Here is a 21285-nt window from a genome sequence, read left to right as displayed (position 1 = left end):
TAGAAGCAGACAATATTTTTTTCTTGGGATTTTTGCTTCAGGTTTGTTGGTTTTGGTTTTTTGTTTGGGATTTGTTTGGGTTTTTTTTTTCTGGAAGTTCATTCAATCATTAAATTGTTTGAGTTGGAAGAGGCCTTATAGATCATCAAGTTGCAACCCCCTCCATCACAGACAGGGATACCTTCCACTAGACCAGGTTGCTCAAAGTCCCATCCAGTCTGGCCTTGGACACTTCCAGGGATACATCCACAGCTTTGGACAACCTGTTCCAGTGCCATACCACCTTCACAGTAAATAATTTCTTCCTAATATTTAATCTAAACCTACCCTCCTTCATCTTAAGGCCATTCTGCTTATCCTGTCACTACATACCCTTATAAAAAGTCTCTCTCCAGTTCACTTGTAACCCCCTTAAAGTGCTGGAAGGCTGTCCTAAGGTCTCCCAGGAGTCTTCTCTTCTTCCAGGCTAAACACTCCAACTATCTCAGCCTGTCTTCATAGGAGATGTGCTCCAGCCCTCTGATCACCTTTGTGATCAGAACTCCTCTTGACTTGCTCCTAGAGTTCCATGCCCTTCCTATACTGAGAACCCCAGAGCAGGAGGCAGCTCTTCAGGTGGGGTCTCAAGAGGTCAGAGCAGAGGGGCAGAATCCCCTCTCTTGCCCTGCTGGTCACACTGCTTCTGATGCTGCCCAGGACATGTTTGGCTCTCTGGGCTGTGAGCACACTCTGCCATCCAAACTCCTGTTATGTACTTTCCCCAAGAGCATCTCACCACTGCTTTAGGGCTGCTGGCTTCTTCTCAGCAACACTGCCAAGTCATTCTCCTTTTTGATGAGATCATTTCTCAAACTTAGGGGTTTTCCAGGATTAACTGGACTATTTCTATTTTCATGCTGCCTTTGGATGGTGCTGCAGACATCGTAGTGGTTATTTCTTTTATCAGAAGTTTTCAGCATCCCCTTCTGGCTTTAACCATTTACAGTGGATGTTTTTTTCTACTGCATTCCAGATTTGCCTAGAACACAACCCCAAGCAGCTGACTGGGGTTTTAACTTCATTTACTGGAAGCCTTTGGTTTATATGACGAAGCAGTGCTCTCCACAGAGATACAATGTGCATATGGATTTATCCAAAATTAATTTTGATTAATTATTAGCCCTATTATAGTGTCATTTTAAGTTTGAGCTTCTGCCTGGGTGAATCAGCACTTCCAATTCTGTGGTTAAATAAATTTAGGAAAGAAACCACATATGTTGTAATATTAAGGCTGTATTGTTCTTAAGCAGACAATTACATTATGCTGTGTTTGCAGATCTGGTATGTACCTTTTCATGGGAATTTATTTTTGTCATGGTTAATTGCAAATGAAGTAGACAGAGGTCTTTCATCTGGAATCTAACATTAACAAAAAATGTGAAAATTGAGGAAAGAGGACATCAGTAAGGGTTCTTATTCCTCTTATCTCATGCTGAGGAAAACACAGGAACATTTGCAGTTAAAAAAATTCAAATTATATGTTAAAGAATAGTGTATTTTAAGTATTATGGTGTTCTAAAAATATTGTTAATTACTTTACACAGGTGGTATTACATTTGTATGGCATTAGAGGAATTATTACCTTTAATAGCTTTCACAAGACACTATTAGTGGAAACTCTGCTAACCATGTTTTATCTCAGAGAACTACATGCCATAATTAAGTGCACTTAAAAAGCCAAATTAAACTGAATGGACAAGTAACCAGTAGGGATGTTCTCTTGAGCATTCATTCTTACCATGATGAATGTAATGCTTGTTTTTCTCTTCTCTTTAATTAGAATGTTTCTACATTTGCCAAAGAAAATGTTGGAATGAGGACAAAAACTGAATTTATAGGAACAGGGTTTGATGTAATAGCTTATTTGTAAAGGAAACACAACTTGTTTGGTATTTTATTGAAACAGGAAGTTCAGAACCTCAGTACACACAAGCACAACAAATTCTCAGGTGCTAGTTGAGTCATCTGTTGTTGGAAGTAGCCTCATAGAAGGCTTCCCCTTGATTTAGTTTTAATCTTCAATTAACAAAGGGAAGGAAATTACATACAGATTTAGTTTTAGATTATGTGCAAAGCTCTGTTGCTTCTTAGCTGTCACCCTGATGTGCATGCTTTGTGACTGTATCATGCTGGCACTACCAAAGTGTGTCTCAGTGAATATATTCAGCTTTTAATGAACATAAAAAAACATGATGTATTCCTTTTATTTATGGAATAATACAAAACTTGCCTCATCAAAGTATTTTGATTTTTCCTTCTCTAGTCATTTCATACCTGATTTCAGCTTTACTTCAAACTGGAGAAGTAATCAGCTGTGATAAGTTTGTAATCGATAAAACTACTGTTTTAAGTTTAGTATGGGATTATTTAATTTTTAATTGTCATATTTGTTTGTAATAAGAGGTCTGTTATATAGCAGAGAAGGGCATGACAATGCCATGTAGTTTTGTTTAGCTGTGAAATCATTAAAAACCAGTTTGGAGTTTATGTGTTTATCTTGTCTGGAGAAGACTTAGCTTTTCCCTCCCTTCAAAGTCTTTATGACTCTCTTTAATAAGAAGGATTTCTTGAGTTCCCTCCAAATCATATCATTACTATTTCTCTGTTTAACCCCAGGAGTATTCCAATGTTGTGCAGTGAGTTCTTGCCTCCATTAACAGTCTGTCAATGATGGCTTTATAGCTCTCCCAGTATCAGTCCACGGCATAAGGACAAATGCATTACACTTCCATCAGTAATGTCATTTTGAGAAAAGATTCCGTGGGTAGCATTAGAACTACCATGTTAGCTCCTCAATTTTAAACCTAATAGCATTTTTAAATAAAAATATGCACATGATCCAATGAGTGTGCAGGACATTTTTAAAATTTTTCCTTTATGCAGGACTAGCTAGATTATATTCTTTTTCCTCATTATCTGAGTAGTGTATATACTTTAATATAGTATGTGTGCAAACAAACAGTACCTTCTGTCACATAATGAGAGTTTGCATTGTTAGAGGACTAAAGCTGTATTCCTGATACACCCACCTTATTCCCGTGGATTCTAGTGGGAATTCTGGATTGGGGCAGAGCCAGATATGATAAATATTTATTTACATACATTTACTGGAAAACTGATTTGCAGGAGAGAAGTTATTGAACATTTGTGTTTTATCTAAGACATCCTGATGTGTGACTAGAAAATAACTATCAGTTTTGCTTGAAGACAGTGGCTGTTTCTGTGCTTCAGAGTATTTATCTTGCATTTAAGCTCAAATGCCAGTTGCTTATATTATATGTACAGTAATTGCTGAGTGTCCTTTGCTTTTCAAATTGGAGCTGCTTGCATATGCAATGCAGCCTCTTGAAAATGCTTTCTGTTTTCACTAAAGCTAAAGCACTTCAGGTGAAATCCAGATAGACTAGAAGGTAGTAGACACTCAATCCTGCACCATTCTTAGACAAAGAACATCAGGAATATAGGAAAGGAACTTGGAAGGGAGGACGGGGTCAGGAGTTTGACCTTAGAAACTTTGCCCAGCTAGCATAAGAAGTCATTTAAAGTCCACTACCATAATAAGTCTGCCTAGTTCTCCGTATTTAACTGGCAAGCTCAAATTTAAAAAAAGGACAAATTCCAAATTCCATATGGAATTCACAATATTTTTTTCTTTTTAAAAAAGGTTTTTAGAAGATCACCATTAGATTTTCCGTAAACAGAACTGGACTTTCTTATGAATTGATTTTAGATTGCAACTTTGGATTATCACTTCAATACACTTCAAAAGCTTTGCCTTTAGAGTCGTACTTTTACATTCATTAAGACAGTTTCTGCAAGACCAAATGCAAATATCAAATAAGTCAAATTAATATTGTTCCATTATCTTTGTCACTAAAAATAAATCATAAAAAAAAAATTTAAATGTGGAAATATTATTACATGTTGAAATCCCAAATGCATCTGAAATCCTAATCAGGAATAAGTTCATATTCTAAATAAGGTTTATATTTCAAACTTCTTCTTACTTGCAGCAACAACATGTTAGACTTTTGTTTTCCTCCAGCATTTGATCAGGTTACTGACACAGTGTCTGCTCTGCCTCCTGTAGACTCTTGAGAAGAAAACAGTGGGGTAATCTGCTGCAAATGTGTTTTTATATTAGCTCACAAATTCATAAGTGTCAATTCCTCAAACAAGTTTTGGCATCAGTTATTTGTAGAAGAGCATCATTTGTTACCATGTACAGCTTATGACTGTGGTTTGTGAATTCATTTTTTGACTTTATTAAAACAAATTATTTTCAAATACTTATCCTTAAAAAGAAATAAGAAGAGCAAAGACAAAAAATTTAGTGTCAGGTACTTGGCCATTACCCCACCAAATATCATAGCTTTAAACTTATTCTGTATTCACAACTTAAACATTTCTCCCTCAATTATACAAAAGACAGTCCCAGCTTACTGTCACAATATAGTCAAAGTTCTTATATTATTGTCATGCTTAAAAGTACAATAGTTCATGAAAATAATCTTTAAATACAAATTGTTAGTTATGTCTTTTGTTTAGCACTTATGAAGAAAGTGGCCCTCTCCAAAAAACTTTTCTTTTCTGAGTAATGGTTATTTTAAAACACAATTGATAAAAAGCACCTGGTCAAATATTTTAACACCTAGGGTTTTTTTTTTTGCTCTGTGTGTGCTGGCAACTCCACTTGCTACTTTTAATGCTGGAGGATTAAATGTCTCTGCTTTGCATTCTTCCTATGGGATCTTCCAATTTGTGACATAGATTAAGTGAGGAGGAGATGTTATTACACATAAAGAAGTATTCCTGCCAAGGAGTACTTACTCAGGGAAGTTATAGATCAGAGGTAATCACAATAGCAATTCTTTTGGGAGTTCCTGAAAGCAAACCAAATAAGGTCTAGTGTTGTAGTGGGCAGCATTCCACAGCAGTGGCACCATGTGTGATTCCAGGTAATCTCTTTGAGCAGGCTCATTTTTGTGATTCTCAGACAATTTTAAAGAATTTTGATGTTGAACTTCGATGTAATTTCAACTGACCCTTTAGTTCATATTTTAAAAACCAAGAATTCACTGCTAATTATCATTGTAGTGCATGTGTTTCCCTGTAAGTAGAGAGTTTACACCTGAATGCAGCTCTCCAGGTTTCCGCTTGGCTTAGTCATTATGATGCATCTTTTTTAAACAATTTAAGAAAAAAATATTTTAATTTTACATCACATGTTTGTTAATACTTGGTTTGGTATGTTGTAATATATTGTGTGCTAAACAGAAACATTTTGTTGTTGTTTTGATGAGGGAATACTTTAGACTGCCCTACTTAGTTTTTCCTCTGTTGATACCAAAAAAATAAGAAAGCAACTTTAAAAAGACTAACTTGCTGATGCCTGATTTTTTTAAGCCAAGTCCTTTTTATTTGTTTCTCTGCAGCATATCAAAAAATTGAGAAAAGTCAATCCTTAGAAATTTGAAGGAAAACTAACTCACTGTGTTCAAGCTTTGGCATATTTCATAAAGCTGTTGAAAACCTAAACATGAAAGTCAGATTTATGAGCTTTTTTTAAGTTATTTGTAGATTCCCAAGACGATTGTGTTCCCATCACTTACTTTAGCCTCTAAAACTCAAATGACGCTTAAAAATATTCATGTTTGGCACACACTGAGTTACTGCTGGGCGTTGCAATGGTATTCAGCTAAAACTAAGAGTAGAGAGAAGAATGTATTCTGCCTTCATGTAAAACAATTCAGTCTGCTGAGACACAGCAAAAGTACTCACATTTTCATATTTTAAAGATAAAACTAGCAATTATTTTTAATGTTAAGGTTGTGTTTATTATGGGTTAATACAACTGTTTGGGGAATGAGCCATTTGGGAGCATCTGTGTAACCCTTCACATTTGCCAGGCTTTTCCTTTCAACAAGATCACTCACTTTGTTATTACTGGAATAGAAAACTCTTTTATTTATCAAAGTATTATTCATCTGTACATTGCCAGGTATATCAAATCTGTTGACAGCACTGGATTTATCATTTACTGTTAAAGGCAAATGGAAGGATTCCCCACTTCCCTAAGCCAGCAAAACAAATGTCATTCTTGAATATCCTGTGTTGATTAAAAAAAAAAATTAAAAAATTGGGCTGTCCAAAATGATTCAATATCTTCAAAATCTGAAAAGCCTAAGGTAGTTGAAACAAGCTTATAATTTTGATTTTCTTTTTTTCTTAAATGCAAATACTAGGCTTCCATGCCTTGTGTCTTCATTATTTGTAGTATTTAACCATGGGGAGTATCAAGTTGTTTTCCATTAAGTGCAGCATGTTATTAGCTCATGGAATTTCTGTTTCAGTGTGGTCTTTCATCACTGAAATGCAGTTATCTGGAAATATATTCTTTCAGTATGTGAAAATGCAGATGTGTTTACTCTCATATGATTAAACATTGCTATTTACTTCATTGATACTTCATTCCTTAAGCTACTCTGATGAAATTAATAACATACTGGTCTCATGCAATAGGCACTGGTCTGCTTAAAACAAAAACACAACAAACAATAAGCCTTATGTGGGTCGGGAGAGTTTGGTAAGCCTAGAGGATACCTCATATGAAATATGGGTAAATGGTTGCAATATGAGGGAATAAATGCCAAAATGCAATTAATCTTCCTCCTTCTTGTTGCTGTATGAGAATGAACTATGAGATACCAATATGGGTGAGTTGCAACTGTTAAAAGATAGCCTACATTAGTTGAGGTCATTATTTTTGTGCAGTTAATAATTCCATTTGAAAGAAGCATCCCATACCTGTATCACTACCCCATTGCATTTGCCAGAGTGACTCCATTCTCCCTGGTGCCTGTCAGTAATCCAGGCTGGAAAGAGATCTGCAGAGTGCATGAGTGAGTGATGAGAGCACCGTGTGCACCACACATGCTTCAGGCTCTGGGCTCATTCCAGCCTGCTCCCCTGAACTGAGCACAGCTTCTGAGTGTATTCCATCCAAACAGAGTACAGTCTGTGCCCTGATGGCTGCTCCACAGTGAGAACTAAAAGTACTCTCAATGGGAGTGACTAACAGATTTGTTTCAAAATTGCATTCAACTAGACCAGTAAAAATATAAGTATCATTTTGCCAAAGGTCCTGTGAGGATAGATCCATCAAGAACAGATCTTTGTCAGTTATGAGGAAAAACAGGTCCACATACATATTACATACCTTTTAAAGTCATGGCTGGTTGTCTAAAGCAAATTATTTGGAGGCTAAGATTTTCTTGGTTTGTATGTGGACTCAATTGTCAGTTGAATTAAGGGAAGAAACTTTCTGTTCTTATTTTTCTTGCTTTGTGTTTTTGAGACATGAACTTGCAGACATTTACAAACTGTGTTAGTTGGAGTGTTCTACCAATAATGCCAGGTATAAAATGGTAGATTAAACATTGCTCACTTAGATCTCCTGCACAGAAGATCCACATATGCTCACATGAGCTTTGTCATAAACATAATGAGGCCACTACACCAGCACATATAGGAACCATTGGCATAAAATGCACAACTATTCCATCCATATGCTGTATTTGTTATCTAGGCTTTTGCTAAGCTACCAGGCTGTAAAATCTGGTTAATCATGATGTAAAGTTAGTAGAACTGGAGATTCACCTTGTCAGTTCTTTAATACTAACTGTCTCCATATCATCTCATGAGTTTTCTTGTTTTCACCCTTGCAAACTTCCTCCCTTCCAACATCTCACAGAGTGGGGAAGCAAGCAGCTCTGTGGTGCTTAGCTTTCACCAAGGCTAAGCTACAACAGATTGGAATTTAAATAACCTTGAGAGATAGAAGGAACAGTCAGAAATAAGTATGATGGAGTTCAGTAAAAACAAGTAAAAAGGCAGACAAATAATCACCTGCAGAGTGACAATGCAATATTTCTGCCTGAAGTGCAACTCAGTATTTTATGATCTGAACCAATATATGTAACCTCTGTCATACTCCAATAAAAGAAGCAGGCGTACAAGGATGTGTTAACAGGAATGCTAAGCATAAGACACATGGATTGTTTGTAATGTGCAGAGAACAGTGGAGCCTGAGCTGGAATACCATGTCTAGTTTTGGGCACTGCACTTCAGGAAAGATGTGGGATCCATTGGCAAAAATCCAGGGGAGAGTAACAAAACTATCAGAGGTCTACAAAATATGACCCCAGCACAAAGACTGAAAGAACTGTGTTTGTTTAGTCTAGAGACAGCTGAGTGGAGACATGATAACTGTCTTCAAATATTTAAAGGTTGTTGCAAAGAGGAAAAGAAGAAATTGTTCTCCATGTGCCTTGGCACTAGGACAAGAAATAATGGGCTGAAAATGCATCAGAGGCAATTTAGGTTATATCATTAAGGGAAGCTTTCTTACTGTGAGAGAAGATAAGCATTGGACTAGATCATGTATGGAGGTGGAAGATTTCTATCTTTGAACTGTACTGGGATTCTTGGGGACTTGTCACATGTAGTACATGTAACCCTCATGATATGCCAGTAGTGCAGGGCTCAGAGGTGCATGTGCCACACTCACATACCACTTTGGCATGAGGCATGGAACAGGGCTGCTTTATTGATATTCTTGTGGGGAAAACCCTTCCTAATCATAATCTGCAGAATTTTGATATAGATTTGCAATTGCAGTTTGTATTCATATCACTGCCTAGTAGTCACTTGAGTTCTCTTGAAATAAGACAAAATGGAGGAAGGACAAGTTTTGAGGTATATTGGAAGAAAGGCTTAAATTCATAGTTGTGAAATATCCTTTCTTAGCTGATTTATAATTAAAGGACTTTTTAAGTGCAAAAATACTTAGTCTGTGTTGAAATCAAATGCAAATACATTTATTTCATAATATATTTGAAATTCTAAACAAATAGTTATAGTAAAGTGACTGTATCTTGCAATATTATCAGAGTGTTTTTAAATTGTACATATATTGGAAATACAGCTCCTTGATTTGCAAGTCATAGTTATTCTCAAAAGGGAAAAGACATTGCTTTATCCTGATTTGTTTTTTATTAATCTACAGTTGATTACATGGAATTATGTAGTTTTTAAAAATAGTTCTATCTCTGGAAAACAAGCAAATTAAAGTAAAAATAAGTGAATTTTGTTTTTTTTCTTGCAAAAATTTGCTATGCCAGAAAAAAAATAGTTCAGACATCTTCCAGTATAATTTTGAATATCCGCCAAACAGTAGATTTATTTGCCAAACATTTTCATACAGTATTCCCACTGGAACTCAGTCTTTCAGAGAATAAATTGGTGAAATTAACTTTTCTTATCAGTCTGTGGGATTTGAGAGAAGCACGGTTGTCTGCCAAAACACAGTAGAAAGAAACAATATCAACTAAATTGTCTGGATTCAAGTGTTCTTGCTTTCGCCCTCGCCTTGACCAGGAAACTGTTATATGAAGGAGTATCAGAGGGGAAGAAACTGTCTAGAAGAACTTTTCAGATAATACATGTATGCCATTTCTCCTTTTGCTTTCCTTTTTATTTTTCAAGACCAGACATTGAAGGTTTCTTTTTTCTGGACCAAAGTTTCTACTCTATTCTCTTCCATTTCTGGCTCCTGGCTCAGAGCATCAGGTTTTCTACTGCAGAAACCTGTGGCCTGTTTGCCTGTGCACAATCTCAGTGTGTGTGTACGTGCTGGGGTGCTGATGTAGCCTTTTCAAGCACTCAAAATGTTCTCACTTCTGGCTGTCTGAAGTCTTGATAGACAGGGAACTTTTATTTCAGCCAAAGGATATCAATAACCAATGAGAAAGCATTGTTTCAATAAATAAAGATGTGATATTTGTAATTAATTGATGTTGCAAAATGTTGCAAGTTGAGTTTTGCTCTGAGAATGAAAAACATCACTAGCAATAACAAATGCATGTCATGCCAGAGTGGAATAAGGTTCTGGGTGCTGTTGGGGTAATAGGATGGCAGTACATCCAGAACTATTTGGATTCCTGCATCAGTGTGGTATTCCATTAACTGAAACAACATTCTTGAAAGCTGAGGATCTATTTCTTTGTGAAACTGCTTGCTGAAGAAGGTTTTTTCCAGCTCTTAACATGCTCTTTTCATGCCAGAGTTCACCAATTTATTTATCTAGTGCAGCATTTCAATGTAATTTTTAAATCTTTTAGAGAATACTATTTCAATTTTAGTATTCCAAACGTTTAAAAACTCAACCAAGTGCTAAAAGAAAAAAAAAAAAAGAAAAAAAACCTTAAAAAAAATAATTAAGAAAAACTAAAATTATGAGCTTTTAATTTAAGTTGAAAATGTATGGCACATGTTTTTGCTACAGAAATAGAGTTGCTACTTGATTAGTTGCTTCTGTCCTTTTAAACCTGATATTTAAAAGATGAAAAGAAAGCATTTCTTCTTTGTCTTGCAGTAGTACTGCATTGTTAACACAAACCTCCTTGATCCCTGTAGGGTCCTGCAGATTCTGCAAATTCCTCACTGCAGGATAACTGTACTTTCAGAAGTCTGCACATTGCAATACTCTCCTTTTTATCAGAAGCAGGCTGATGGTTCACTTGTGTGGATGTAAGCTCTTGATCTCTACATATACATGGGGCTCCACATATATGTTTTTCTTTTAAATTTTTACTAAATGACAGACTGTCCAAATATGCATATCACCATGTAAGTGTAATGATTCATAAGAGAGATATCATTTCTATTTCATTCCTCACAAGGGCTTCATAAAGAATTATAGCAACTGAAAATGTAAACATCACTTAGACACTATATTGATCCATACTGAAATAATATGAATATTAAAATTTAGAGCTTATATTTCCCCAGCAACACCACTAAACTATATTCAATTTATATGCTATTCTATATGTCTTTTACTGCTAAATTTGTACATTATCAAAGCATAAAGCCTGTGGGGTTTGGGTTCATCAATTTTGTGGGGGTTTTGTCATTTAATATTTGCAGAGTAGTGAACTAATCCTTAACACTTCAGCAGTCAGTTTTCTTTTTACAGAGCAATTTCTCATCAATTTCAAATGGAATAATAGTCTGGATTGATATAAACCATAAAATATACAATCTTCTCTCTTAAAAGTTGTGTCTGCAGTTTAATTTTCTGCTGTTTACGTTTAATAGGATATATTAATTATTTTTGCAAGCAACAATACCCAAGACATTACAGCTTTCCATGTTTTCATAAATGCTATATTAAATGCTCAAATATTAATTATAAAATAAATCAAATTGGGTCTTTTGTAGATTTATTTATCTCTAGTAAATAATTGAAATAAAGAATGAAGATTAATAATGCATGCATTGATTGTGCATGCACAAATTTTCAGACGTAGTCATTAAAGATGGCTACATTATATATATTATTGAAGCTAGTACTTCACATTATCAATTCTAGGCTACAAATACAATTTCTTATAATTTTAATAAATCATAACCATACTCTTAATTTCATTTTTGTGAAGTATTATTATTTTAATAGCAATTTAGACTGGACATTTCTTCATGTGCTATTTTCTGGAAGTTGGGACACTGAAAATTGAGTGCTGTATATAGGAAATTAGCAGTTTCAGTGCTTAAAAAATTCCAAGTACATTCAAAGCATTTATTTTCTTACATATTACATGAATTTAGGTATTATTCAGTGATAATACCTTTGTGGCACTTGAGAGCTGTCTCCTATGGAGTTTATGGAGTTTTGTGTTTGTTTGGGCACCTCGCCCAGCAGGAGGTATTTTCATACAGTCCTAGACAAAACTATGAAGTTCAGAGGTTTTTATACTATATGCTCTTTTGGATTGGGGGGATTGAAAATGAATCACAGCAGGGACAATAGTTGAAGTTTTTTGTGATTTTTTTATTTTACATATTTTATATAATTTTTATTTTATAACAAAGAAAGGCTTTAGTTTTTTGTCATGCATTCTCTTTAAATTTTACTTCTGCCAGCAGTAATTATTTTTCCATTTAGAACTTAGGCTCGAACAAACAACTACATTAATGGTACAATTATGAGAAATGTATGCATGTAAAAGGTGCCTTCCTGCCATTCATCCTAGTGAAAGGATGAGGTTCATGGTTAGAATCTTACCAAAATGATTAAATAGATGCATCAATAACACTTTGTTTTAGTGTTCATCTGCTAAAGAATACCATTGGAAATGAAAATCAGTGCAGTCTAATAGGCACTAACACAATTGTAACCATAACTACTGACTTATAGATCCACAGTTTGTGGAAATAGCTGCTTTTGGTATCTGGTATTTTCCCAGGCTTGGTCTCTGCTAAGGAATTATTTATTTATTTGTGAAAGTTTGCGTGAAATGGGTATGGTTTCAAAGGACTGGGAGCACCCCTGGAGTGCCGCAAAGGCTTTGAAGTTGCAAAGGCAGCTGAGTCAATTCAGGGGTAAGAGCTTGATTGTGCCCTCTCATCCCCCCACCAAAGCCTGTGTGGTCAGCTGGCTGCCCTTCAGCAGCTGGCCAGCAGTGTGACTTTCAGGCCAGTGGGCCAGAAAGCAAAGTTAACCTTCCAGACTCCTCTCTGACCTCTGAATGTAAACACACTGTGATTCCTGCCTCTCTGTGGCCTGTGAGTGGATCAGCAAATCCAGGCACAGCTGATTGGGAAAGTGTTGGTGGTGGTGATCCAGACAAAGGAAATGCAGAGATGACAGTCCATGCTGAACCTTTCCTTTGTTCCTACCACCGGGATGTGCTGTGTTCTTACCCTGCCTCCTCTCAAATGCACTGGTAATGAACCCAGATGGAATTGTAAACGCAGTTTAAGGAAACATGCTCTATAGCACAGCAGCATTTCCCTTCTCTGGGTGCTCCTACTATGGACTGAATGCAGAAATAAAGCATGCTAATTGTGGGCATGAGCTGAGTGCTGTTAGGTCCTTAAAATTTGGGTTTCCTAATGTTATGATTAGCTATGTACACATTTGCCTTAATATTAATTTCATCCAACAGCTGTTTCTATAGGCATATGTATCATATAAATGAGTTTTCATTACAGTGGCAGCAAATAAATTCTTTCAGGGGATTTTTTTAGGAAGCAGGAATACAATTAGCCCTTTAAAATAATATTCTCTAAAATATGTGAAATAGCAGATTGAAACAATTTATATTTGATGTCTTCTATCTGACACAAGTCCTACTGCCTTCCTAAGATAAAAACTTGTCAATTCTAATAATTTTTATCTTTAAAATCTTGGAGTTTCAGTTTGATAAAACCAGTATGACTTTTGTCTTTTTTAGTTAAATCTAATCTATTGTAGATAAGCTAGCACTGTACCCTCTTTGGAATTGTCTTCTTTCTATCAGTTGCATCTGATTTGTGCCAATAAACAATTCCAAAGAGCTCTGTGCCAGATGAACTAAGATGGCATTGCATTTGTCATGAGGCTGTTACAAGGTTGATATAGAGTGTTATTTTTCACTATAGTGCATACTTTAATTTGCTGAAAGTGCTAGTAACAACTACTTTCATAGTTTCACAATTGCACAGCTTTTAAATTAAGATTAATGATTACAGTCCCAATAATACCAAAATCACACTGCTCTGTACATCACAGATTGCAAAGTGACCTAGTCTCCTTTTAAGACAGTGATCACAGCCTCTAAGCCTCACAAGGCCCATCACAAATGGTACTCTTAGAGAATTCCAAAGCTGATATGTATTTAAATAGTACAATTATTAGTTTTCTGATTTTGTTGACACCACGATGCCCAGAAGACAGGCACTCCTAGAAGAGCATTCTGCTCAGATGGAGGTAGGCAATACTTCACTGAGTCCAAATCCAGATCTGCAAGTGCAAGGCATTGGGTGCAGGAAGGGCCATCAGATATATTCAATGTCCTCCAAAGTCTGCAGTAGAACTCTGCAATGATACTGTGATCAACAGAATTATTTAGCAGCTAAGAGACAGGATTAGGTGTGCCATACCATTCCTAAACCTAAGTTTACAAAGAAATAGAAAATATAGGGTATTTCTTGGGTTGTGATTAAGTCTTTTTGGTCTGCTTCATCCATAGCAGTCAGTCTTTATAACTTCATTAATTCAGAAAGCAAAGAATCAACCTAATTTTATTCTCAGGAAAGCAACCAAGGAATGAACAATCTGAGAAAGCTAAATTATTTATTGATGGAGGAAATCTCAAAAGTTGAGATTGCCAGGGATTGACATGTCCCAGAACAGCAGAGGCCAGTGACACAGAGCCACTGAGCTGAAGCCTCATAGTTACCATGAGTTTCAGACTTTGCAGATCTTCCTCTAGCTTCCTTTATAAACCCCTGCAAATCATGTGGAGATTCTTACTTTGGCTGCACACGTGCCAAGCACATACATTATCGCATCAGATTCTTAAGTGCCTATAGTTTCATACAGCATGTTTGTGTGTTGAGTGGAAGGAATCCACTCAAGAGCTATTTTTTTCCACTGTTCCAGTTAAACCTTCTCACACGCTACAGTTTCATATTCAGATGTCTCACATAAATCAGATATATGCAAAATGACCTTTCCTCCATGCTCATCTTGTCATCTGTATAAAAACTTCGAAGCTTCACATAATATGAAACATTTCTTTTTGTTCTCATATTGCAATTAACTCCAGTCTTAGTATAAATTTTCCAAACTTTGACAAGTGATACAAAATCAGAACTGTTATATACATTGCTCTGGCAGGTCAATGTCAGCCTCACACTATGAAATACAAGGGTTTTTTTAATGTTGGTATGAAAACTTTATTTTGCATACCATGTTGTGTGCACTTGCTGTATGCTTTTACACATATTATAGCTAAAGGAGATGGCTTTAATTGCTGCAACACTGTTCTGCCAGGTATATACTGAGAAGAAAATTTGCCTGATAGGTGAAGCAGGTTTTTGTTATAATGATCGAATGTTACGAGCTGCACAGCATTCACAAAGAACTTCTCTTGGTGTTGTGGACACAAAAGGGTTTATAGTAAATAGTTCCCTCTGAGTGCTGGTACATTTGTGTTACTTCATACATCGCAGCTAAAATATAGTTTGTATCTGTGGAGCACAGGAGCAGAAAAGAGGTCCTAAAGTAGTTTAAACTCTGAGTTAAGTATGTTTGTAAACTCGCCAGTACAAACCGACAAGCATTATATATTATCAAGGCTATCACAGTTTGTATTTGTGCTGCAAAACTGTAATCATTTATAATATCCTTTAAGGTTTCTGTGTGATAGCCAGTGTTATAAATGTAAGAATGTAAAACTATGATGAAAAATAATATTGTCAAGTGTTTTAAGAAGTTTTATAGGTAAATGTCTGACCTATAGTGAAATAATCTCAAACTCTGGTTTGGAAATTGTATTGATGAAGTAGAGAAAATTCTTTGTATATTTTATATATCAGAAATTCTTATTTCTGATACACTTTACAAAGTTTTTCAATAATTTCTAATAATAAGTCTAATATATTTCTCCTTTTTTTCTGAATTATGAAAAACAAGGATTAGTCTTACTTTGAGTGGAAATGTAACATACGGGTTAATTAATTTTTTTGTTTCTTCAAATACAGATCTGCAGGCTTCAGCGTCATCTATCAACAGGAAAATACCAGCAGACTCTCTTTTCAAACCAGCCTGTCATGTTTGTATCTCCTACCAGTCAGCCATCCTGCAAAAAGTTAATTGAACTTATACAGCTGGCAGGAGGGAAAATATGTAAAGACTTACATCAGGCAAAAATCTGTATAGGAAAAAAACCAGGAAAGAAGGACCAGGAAATAATATCTTTATCAGAAAACTGGGTATTAGGTAAGACACCAAATTTCAACTTATACATAATATTGCAGAATATGTATTTAAAAAATTACCAAAAGTATTTCACTAAACTGAGGTTATGATGGGAAGAAAACAGAACCAACTGCTACAGCTAGATTTTCAGGAAAGTTGTCTCTATGGTAAGATCTTACTCTTACAGCTAAGAGGGTGTTATGATGGTCCTGGTACTCACCATTTTATTTTTTCCTAGAACAAATAACATCCAAATATTTTCAAATTTATCTTTTGGTTTAATGGTTTCATGTAGAGCAAACTGAATTATGGGAAAATGCCTATATGATAATTGCTTTTTACAACAGCATGTATTTCACCTTTAGATGTAGTTTTAACTGGCATAAATTAGCATAGTAATACTGACATATGGTGACTGGTACGCTCTGATAAATTTTCCTGAAAGCTGGATTGTGCATCTCAATGACAATTTTTGCAGTCTCCATTTCACTGGCAAAAGGTTTCTTTTTAACACCTGCTGTTCTGTTTCTGAGTTCCTAGTCTATCATCTTTCCAAGTCATTTGCAACACATTCTGACAGACTATATATGTAGCAAGGGTCTTTTCCAAAAAGGGACCTTATTTAGAAAAAATAAGATTTCATTTACGTCATATCCTCTGTCAAACTTCTACAGAAAGTGTCCCACTCATAGCCTAGCAATAAATGTACTACAGGACTTGATGTTATATGAGAGTAGCCAAGCAAGTCCTAATCTCTTGACCCCTAATGCTGTCGGATCATAATGACTTTAAACATGACTGAAAATAACATTAAAGAAAAAAGGAAAAGTGAGCCATAAGGGAAAAATACCCATTTAAATGCACATTTTATATCATACTTACTTAAAAGATAAGATAAAATTGTGAAGCTTCACGAGAGGCATTAAAAAGGTGGCATTGTTTGTTATACCTTTGTCCAGCTTCCAAAACTTAGAGAGCAAGGTGCAAAAAAAAAAAGTGAGCAGATGATGGAACCAGAGGTTTGTGCAAGCCTGAAAATAAGAGTAAATTAAACACAAAAGTTTCCAGTAGCAGTGCACCAGATGGACAAATGTAATGATCTAAAGTGGTGTGGGATTCATATGTCCCAGTCTTCTACTGGTCTCATGGAGGTCTGCCTTATCCCAGGTCAATGATCTCATGAGCTCCCTGCAGCTGAACAGGCCACCATGAGTGGACTGAAGGAATTGCATATCCAGCTGCTAACAAAAAAGGACTCAGAATTTTTTGTGCCGTTTACAGATTTCTTAGTTCGTTTTTGCAGTGTGATTTCTGATCATGAGGCATGGCCACTCCCCAGTTAATGGGTTTTAATCCGCTTTGAGGAATCATCAAATCTCAGAAAAAGGTACTTCTATATGATGCTTCAAAGGAATGATGCAGAGCTTTGAAGCTCTGCCCCTTTCTCAGCAGCTGTGTGCGTAATAGTATGAACAGTGTCACCTATAAGTTGCTGTCTTTATCAAGTAAATCATATCTGAAGTTGTTTCTAATCTTTCAGACTTCACAGTTGCAATTCAGTTGGTTTGTGGCAATCTGCTTTCTGCTATTAATACCAGCTGCCAATTAATTCACTCAAGGTTGACTGGAACAAAAAGCATATAGGTCAATAATGCAGCACCTTTTAAAAACTTAAGTTAAGTGTCTGCACTATTACCATTTCACTGTTCACATTTATCTGGGTTCTCAGCTTCAACAAACTGCTTTATATCAGAAACTGCTCTGAAGTACATTGTTGCTTTATCATCTGTTTCTTTTGCATTTTATTTTAAATAATCCTGGGTTTTTTTAATTTATTTTAGATTCAATCACTCAGTATACGATATGTCCTATGGAAAACTACATTTTTCAGACGTGAGCCAACTCAAGAGCTTCCATATGGTTGTACAGAAACATGCCTAGCTTGGATTCAACAAAAATAATAAGCTGTGAAGGAAATTCAAAAAAAACCACGCAAGTTACATACTTATAAATACAGAGGAACTATTTCTATATTTTTAGTACTTATGCAAGTGTTCATCTTGTGAAATCTTTAGGTTTTGAAATAAAGTAGTTCCCTTATATAAGTAATTTTTTGTTTATTTGTCACTTTTGTTTGTTGAAGACCTTTGGAAATAAAACCTGAAGGAATCAATATTCACAGGGAGGGAGTGAATTTTCTAGTCTCCAAGCAAGACTGGTCATGTTGCAGTGCAGTTAAAAGATGTGCACTCAGTGTGGGTGAGTGTGCCTGAGGTGGGTCTCGTGCAGTCAGCAGGAGCTGTGCCCCCAGAGCAGATGCAGGAATCCTGTTGGCTCCTGTAGTCTGAGTGCCTCTGCACATACCTGAAGGGCCATGTTGTCCCATCTTCACTACCATTGCTAAATACATTTCTTTGGTAAAAGGATAAGGTTGCCTATGATGCTCAACTCACACCTGCTGGCGTAAACATGCACTTCTAAACTGAGTTCTCAAAAGTAAGTGAAACTCAGTAATTATGCTCAGATGTGTAGTTAAGGTACTGCTTTATTTCAATGCCTTTGATTGAATCTCAAAATGTGTCTACCTTACACCTAGGCTGAAAACACAGTTACTGACCCTGAGTTAAATGCATTAAGACAGCACATCATTCAAATGTTAAAATCTGTTGAAAAGGGAACATAATATGAAATGCTTTATGTGTGCTTGCAAAATGCATACAAATGTGTTACATGTTAAATTTCTCTTTAATCTGTAGATTTGTTTTTAGCAGATAAAAAGTGAAGTTTATATCTAAAGTATATTGCATAGCACCTGTTCATCTATAAATGTACAAGCTCCTTTAAAGATTTCCAAGTACCAGCAAAATGAAGGATTATGACAGAGAGTAATGTTATCAAGTAATTTAAAGGCAGCTCATAACTCACAACTTCCAAACTATGTGTTCTCTTCAGAGTTCCCTCAGAGTAAGAAAATGCTGTACCAAAAAATTATTATTTTGAGTTAATATTGTGGAAAAATCAAAGTACAATGTCTGATTTTTATATTATTTTTACACTGCCATTCTGTTGCACTATTCCAATATAAAAGTTCTGTAAACAAGGATTAGACAATCTTTTTCTTCAAAACAAATTCAGCAGTGTCTGTGGCTGACAGGCTGTTTCAGGTACAATCGCATTTCTATAGTTGCTCTGTAAAATGTTAAATATACTAATAATGGAAAAGTTCCACATTATGATTCTTTTATGGAAAGTTAAACTGGTTTTCTGAAATGCTAAGCGCCTGTAACTCAAAAGGTTAAGACCTCATTTTCAAGGGTTACATAGCTGGATTTGGTATATAAACTATAAAATCTAATTAACTGAGGCCTTTTCCTTGCTTAGTTTTCTTATATGCAAATTGTCTTTTATAGGAAAAGTATGTTTGATATAAAAACTGGTATATTTGATACAAAATTTGGCAATAATGTCTGTCTACAAATTGTACAGTGTATCATCAAAACTATTTACCTATTCAGTGCAGAGCACTGGTAACATGTTATTACTCTTCAGCCTTGACCTTATGAGCCTCTTTATAAAGAAGGTACTTGCCAAGTATTACATACTAAAATAAAAATACTTATATAGGTTGTATTATGTGAACATATGGTTGCCAGTAAATAACAGAATCATTTGTTTGAATTATAGTGCTTAACTTAACTATAACTATAACAACCTCCTGGTTTTATTTTGTAGTCATTTCCTAAGTGTACTACCCATAAAAATCTGTCACTATTAATTTATAGAATATAGCACTCCAAATCAGCTTTCTCATAAATCTTCTTAAGATTAGTCTTAGCTATTTAAATTGTAAATTCTTGGATCATCTTGTTGGCCTTTATTAGTCACACATGTAACAGATTTGACAATGAAAAGTCTAATATCCTTTTTTTCTAAACTAAAAGGTTTCCAATGAAACAATCTGCCAATTTAGATAATTCCACCTTACATTATATGGTTGATAGAAATCCCTATCTATTGGCTCTTCTTGCAGAATTTGTAGTAGACAGGCAGATACAGCCAGGAGGAAATTGAATTCCAAATTCTGGTCTCACATTCTGGGCAATGGGACTGCTGTCCACCCTGACTGACTGTTGCTTTTCAAGAGTATGACCAGCACCAAGAAGTGATTCATGAGTAGTTTGAGTTCTGAGATCTTTGTAACGTGCAGTGGTCAGCGAACATTTGTCACAGCACAGCCATGCGCTGTCTTCTCTGCAAACAGGTACTGTGCTGTTCCTTATTAGGCAAATCTACTTAACTTTTATTAATTTCCTTTAGTGCTTACTTTTTGTGCAGGAGAAGTTATCTTAACCTTACCTTTTTCATCCTGCAAGAATACGTTTGCCATCCATTTGTGAAAATGACTCAGCATAGCTCTGTCTCTCCTCAGAGAGCTTCTGCTCCCCTGCTATAGGCTCTCTAGCTCAATGCCATTAGTACAATTAAAGTCTTTCTAAGATAGCTTAATTTGATTAGGAATCTGTTTAAACTAAAATATATTGAAAAGTCAAAATAAGCATTATTCCTCTGTGAGATTCACATTAGCTGAGCTAATTTGTAAATGCAGTTTAACTCCCAGCACATTTTAACTCATTTTACTTTCATCAGTGCTATAGCTAGTACCAATTAGGTACACAGAGCACCAATATTCTTCCCATCCTTCCTCTTCCAGAGATAAGAAGAGCTTTTACCACACTTTGCATAATTTAGTGGGGACTCACATTGGCAAATGCACAAATACGGAGGACAAACACAGGCATGGCCTTGAAGAATGTGTTGCTTAAGCTGTGTCAAAATGGCAGCAAAATTGGTGTCCTCTTCAAACCATATATCCATAAAAAATAGCTTAGGAGCTAAAAAATTTCTTAGTTTCAGTGACTAATAATGTGAGACTGGCTAAGGATGCCAGTGAGGTAGGTGGATCTTATGTCTCTTTTTCCCATTTCTCTGTTTTTGCAATCAGTTTTAGATTGTAACTGCATTTGTGGTATGTATATCAATTGAGTAAAAAGTCTCTAAATATTCACAGTGATCCCAGTATATGAACCATCTGGTATTGAATTACTAAACTGCAGATTTGTTGAGCTGGTTTTATGTTTCTGGATATTTTCCTGACTCTACTCTAGTCAACTTTTTGGAGATTATTCCTTTTTAAATAAAAATAAGTAATAAAAACTGTTGCATCACTTGATCATCTGTTTATAGTTCCACTATATAGTTCCACTAAAATAAACCTGTGTTATATTAATTGATCTGTATAGAATGTAATTTAGGCACAGCTGCATTATGTGCTGAAGTGTTATCAGCACATTCAGTGCTAGGAAGCTGCCAGCACACACACACACACATTTTGTTGGTGAAGCCTTAGGGACTGTGAGACAAAGGTGCTCTAAATTAGT

General features: G+C 35.6%; 1 protein-coding gene across 1 annotated transcript in view; it reads left to right on the top strand.

Annotated features, from left to right (window-relative positions):
• MCPH1 (microcephalin 1) overlaps positions 1-21062 on the top strand; it is a 129494-nt gene extending 108432 nt beyond the window's left edge. The window contains exons 13-14 of the mRNA XM_015621623.1: positions 15631-15868; positions 17689-21062. Coding sequence (XP_015477109.1) covers positions 15631-15868; positions 17689-17744 — 294 coding nt within the window. The 3' untranslated portion in view covers positions 17745-21062. The remainder of the gene's footprint in view (positions 1-15630; positions 15869-17688) is intronic.
• The last annotated feature ends 223 nt before the right edge of the window (positions 21063-21285 follow it).

The sequence above is a fragment of the Parus major genome, chromosome 3 (genome assembly GCF_001522545.3).
Source record: "Parus major isolate Abel chromosome 3, Parus_major1.1, whole genome shotgun sequence".
Lineage (NCBI taxonomy): Eukaryota > Metazoa > Chordata > Aves > Passeriformes > Paridae > Parus > Parus major.
The sequence above is the reverse complement of the archived record's forward strand: the minus strand, read 5'-3'. Positions and strand labels throughout refer to the sequence as shown.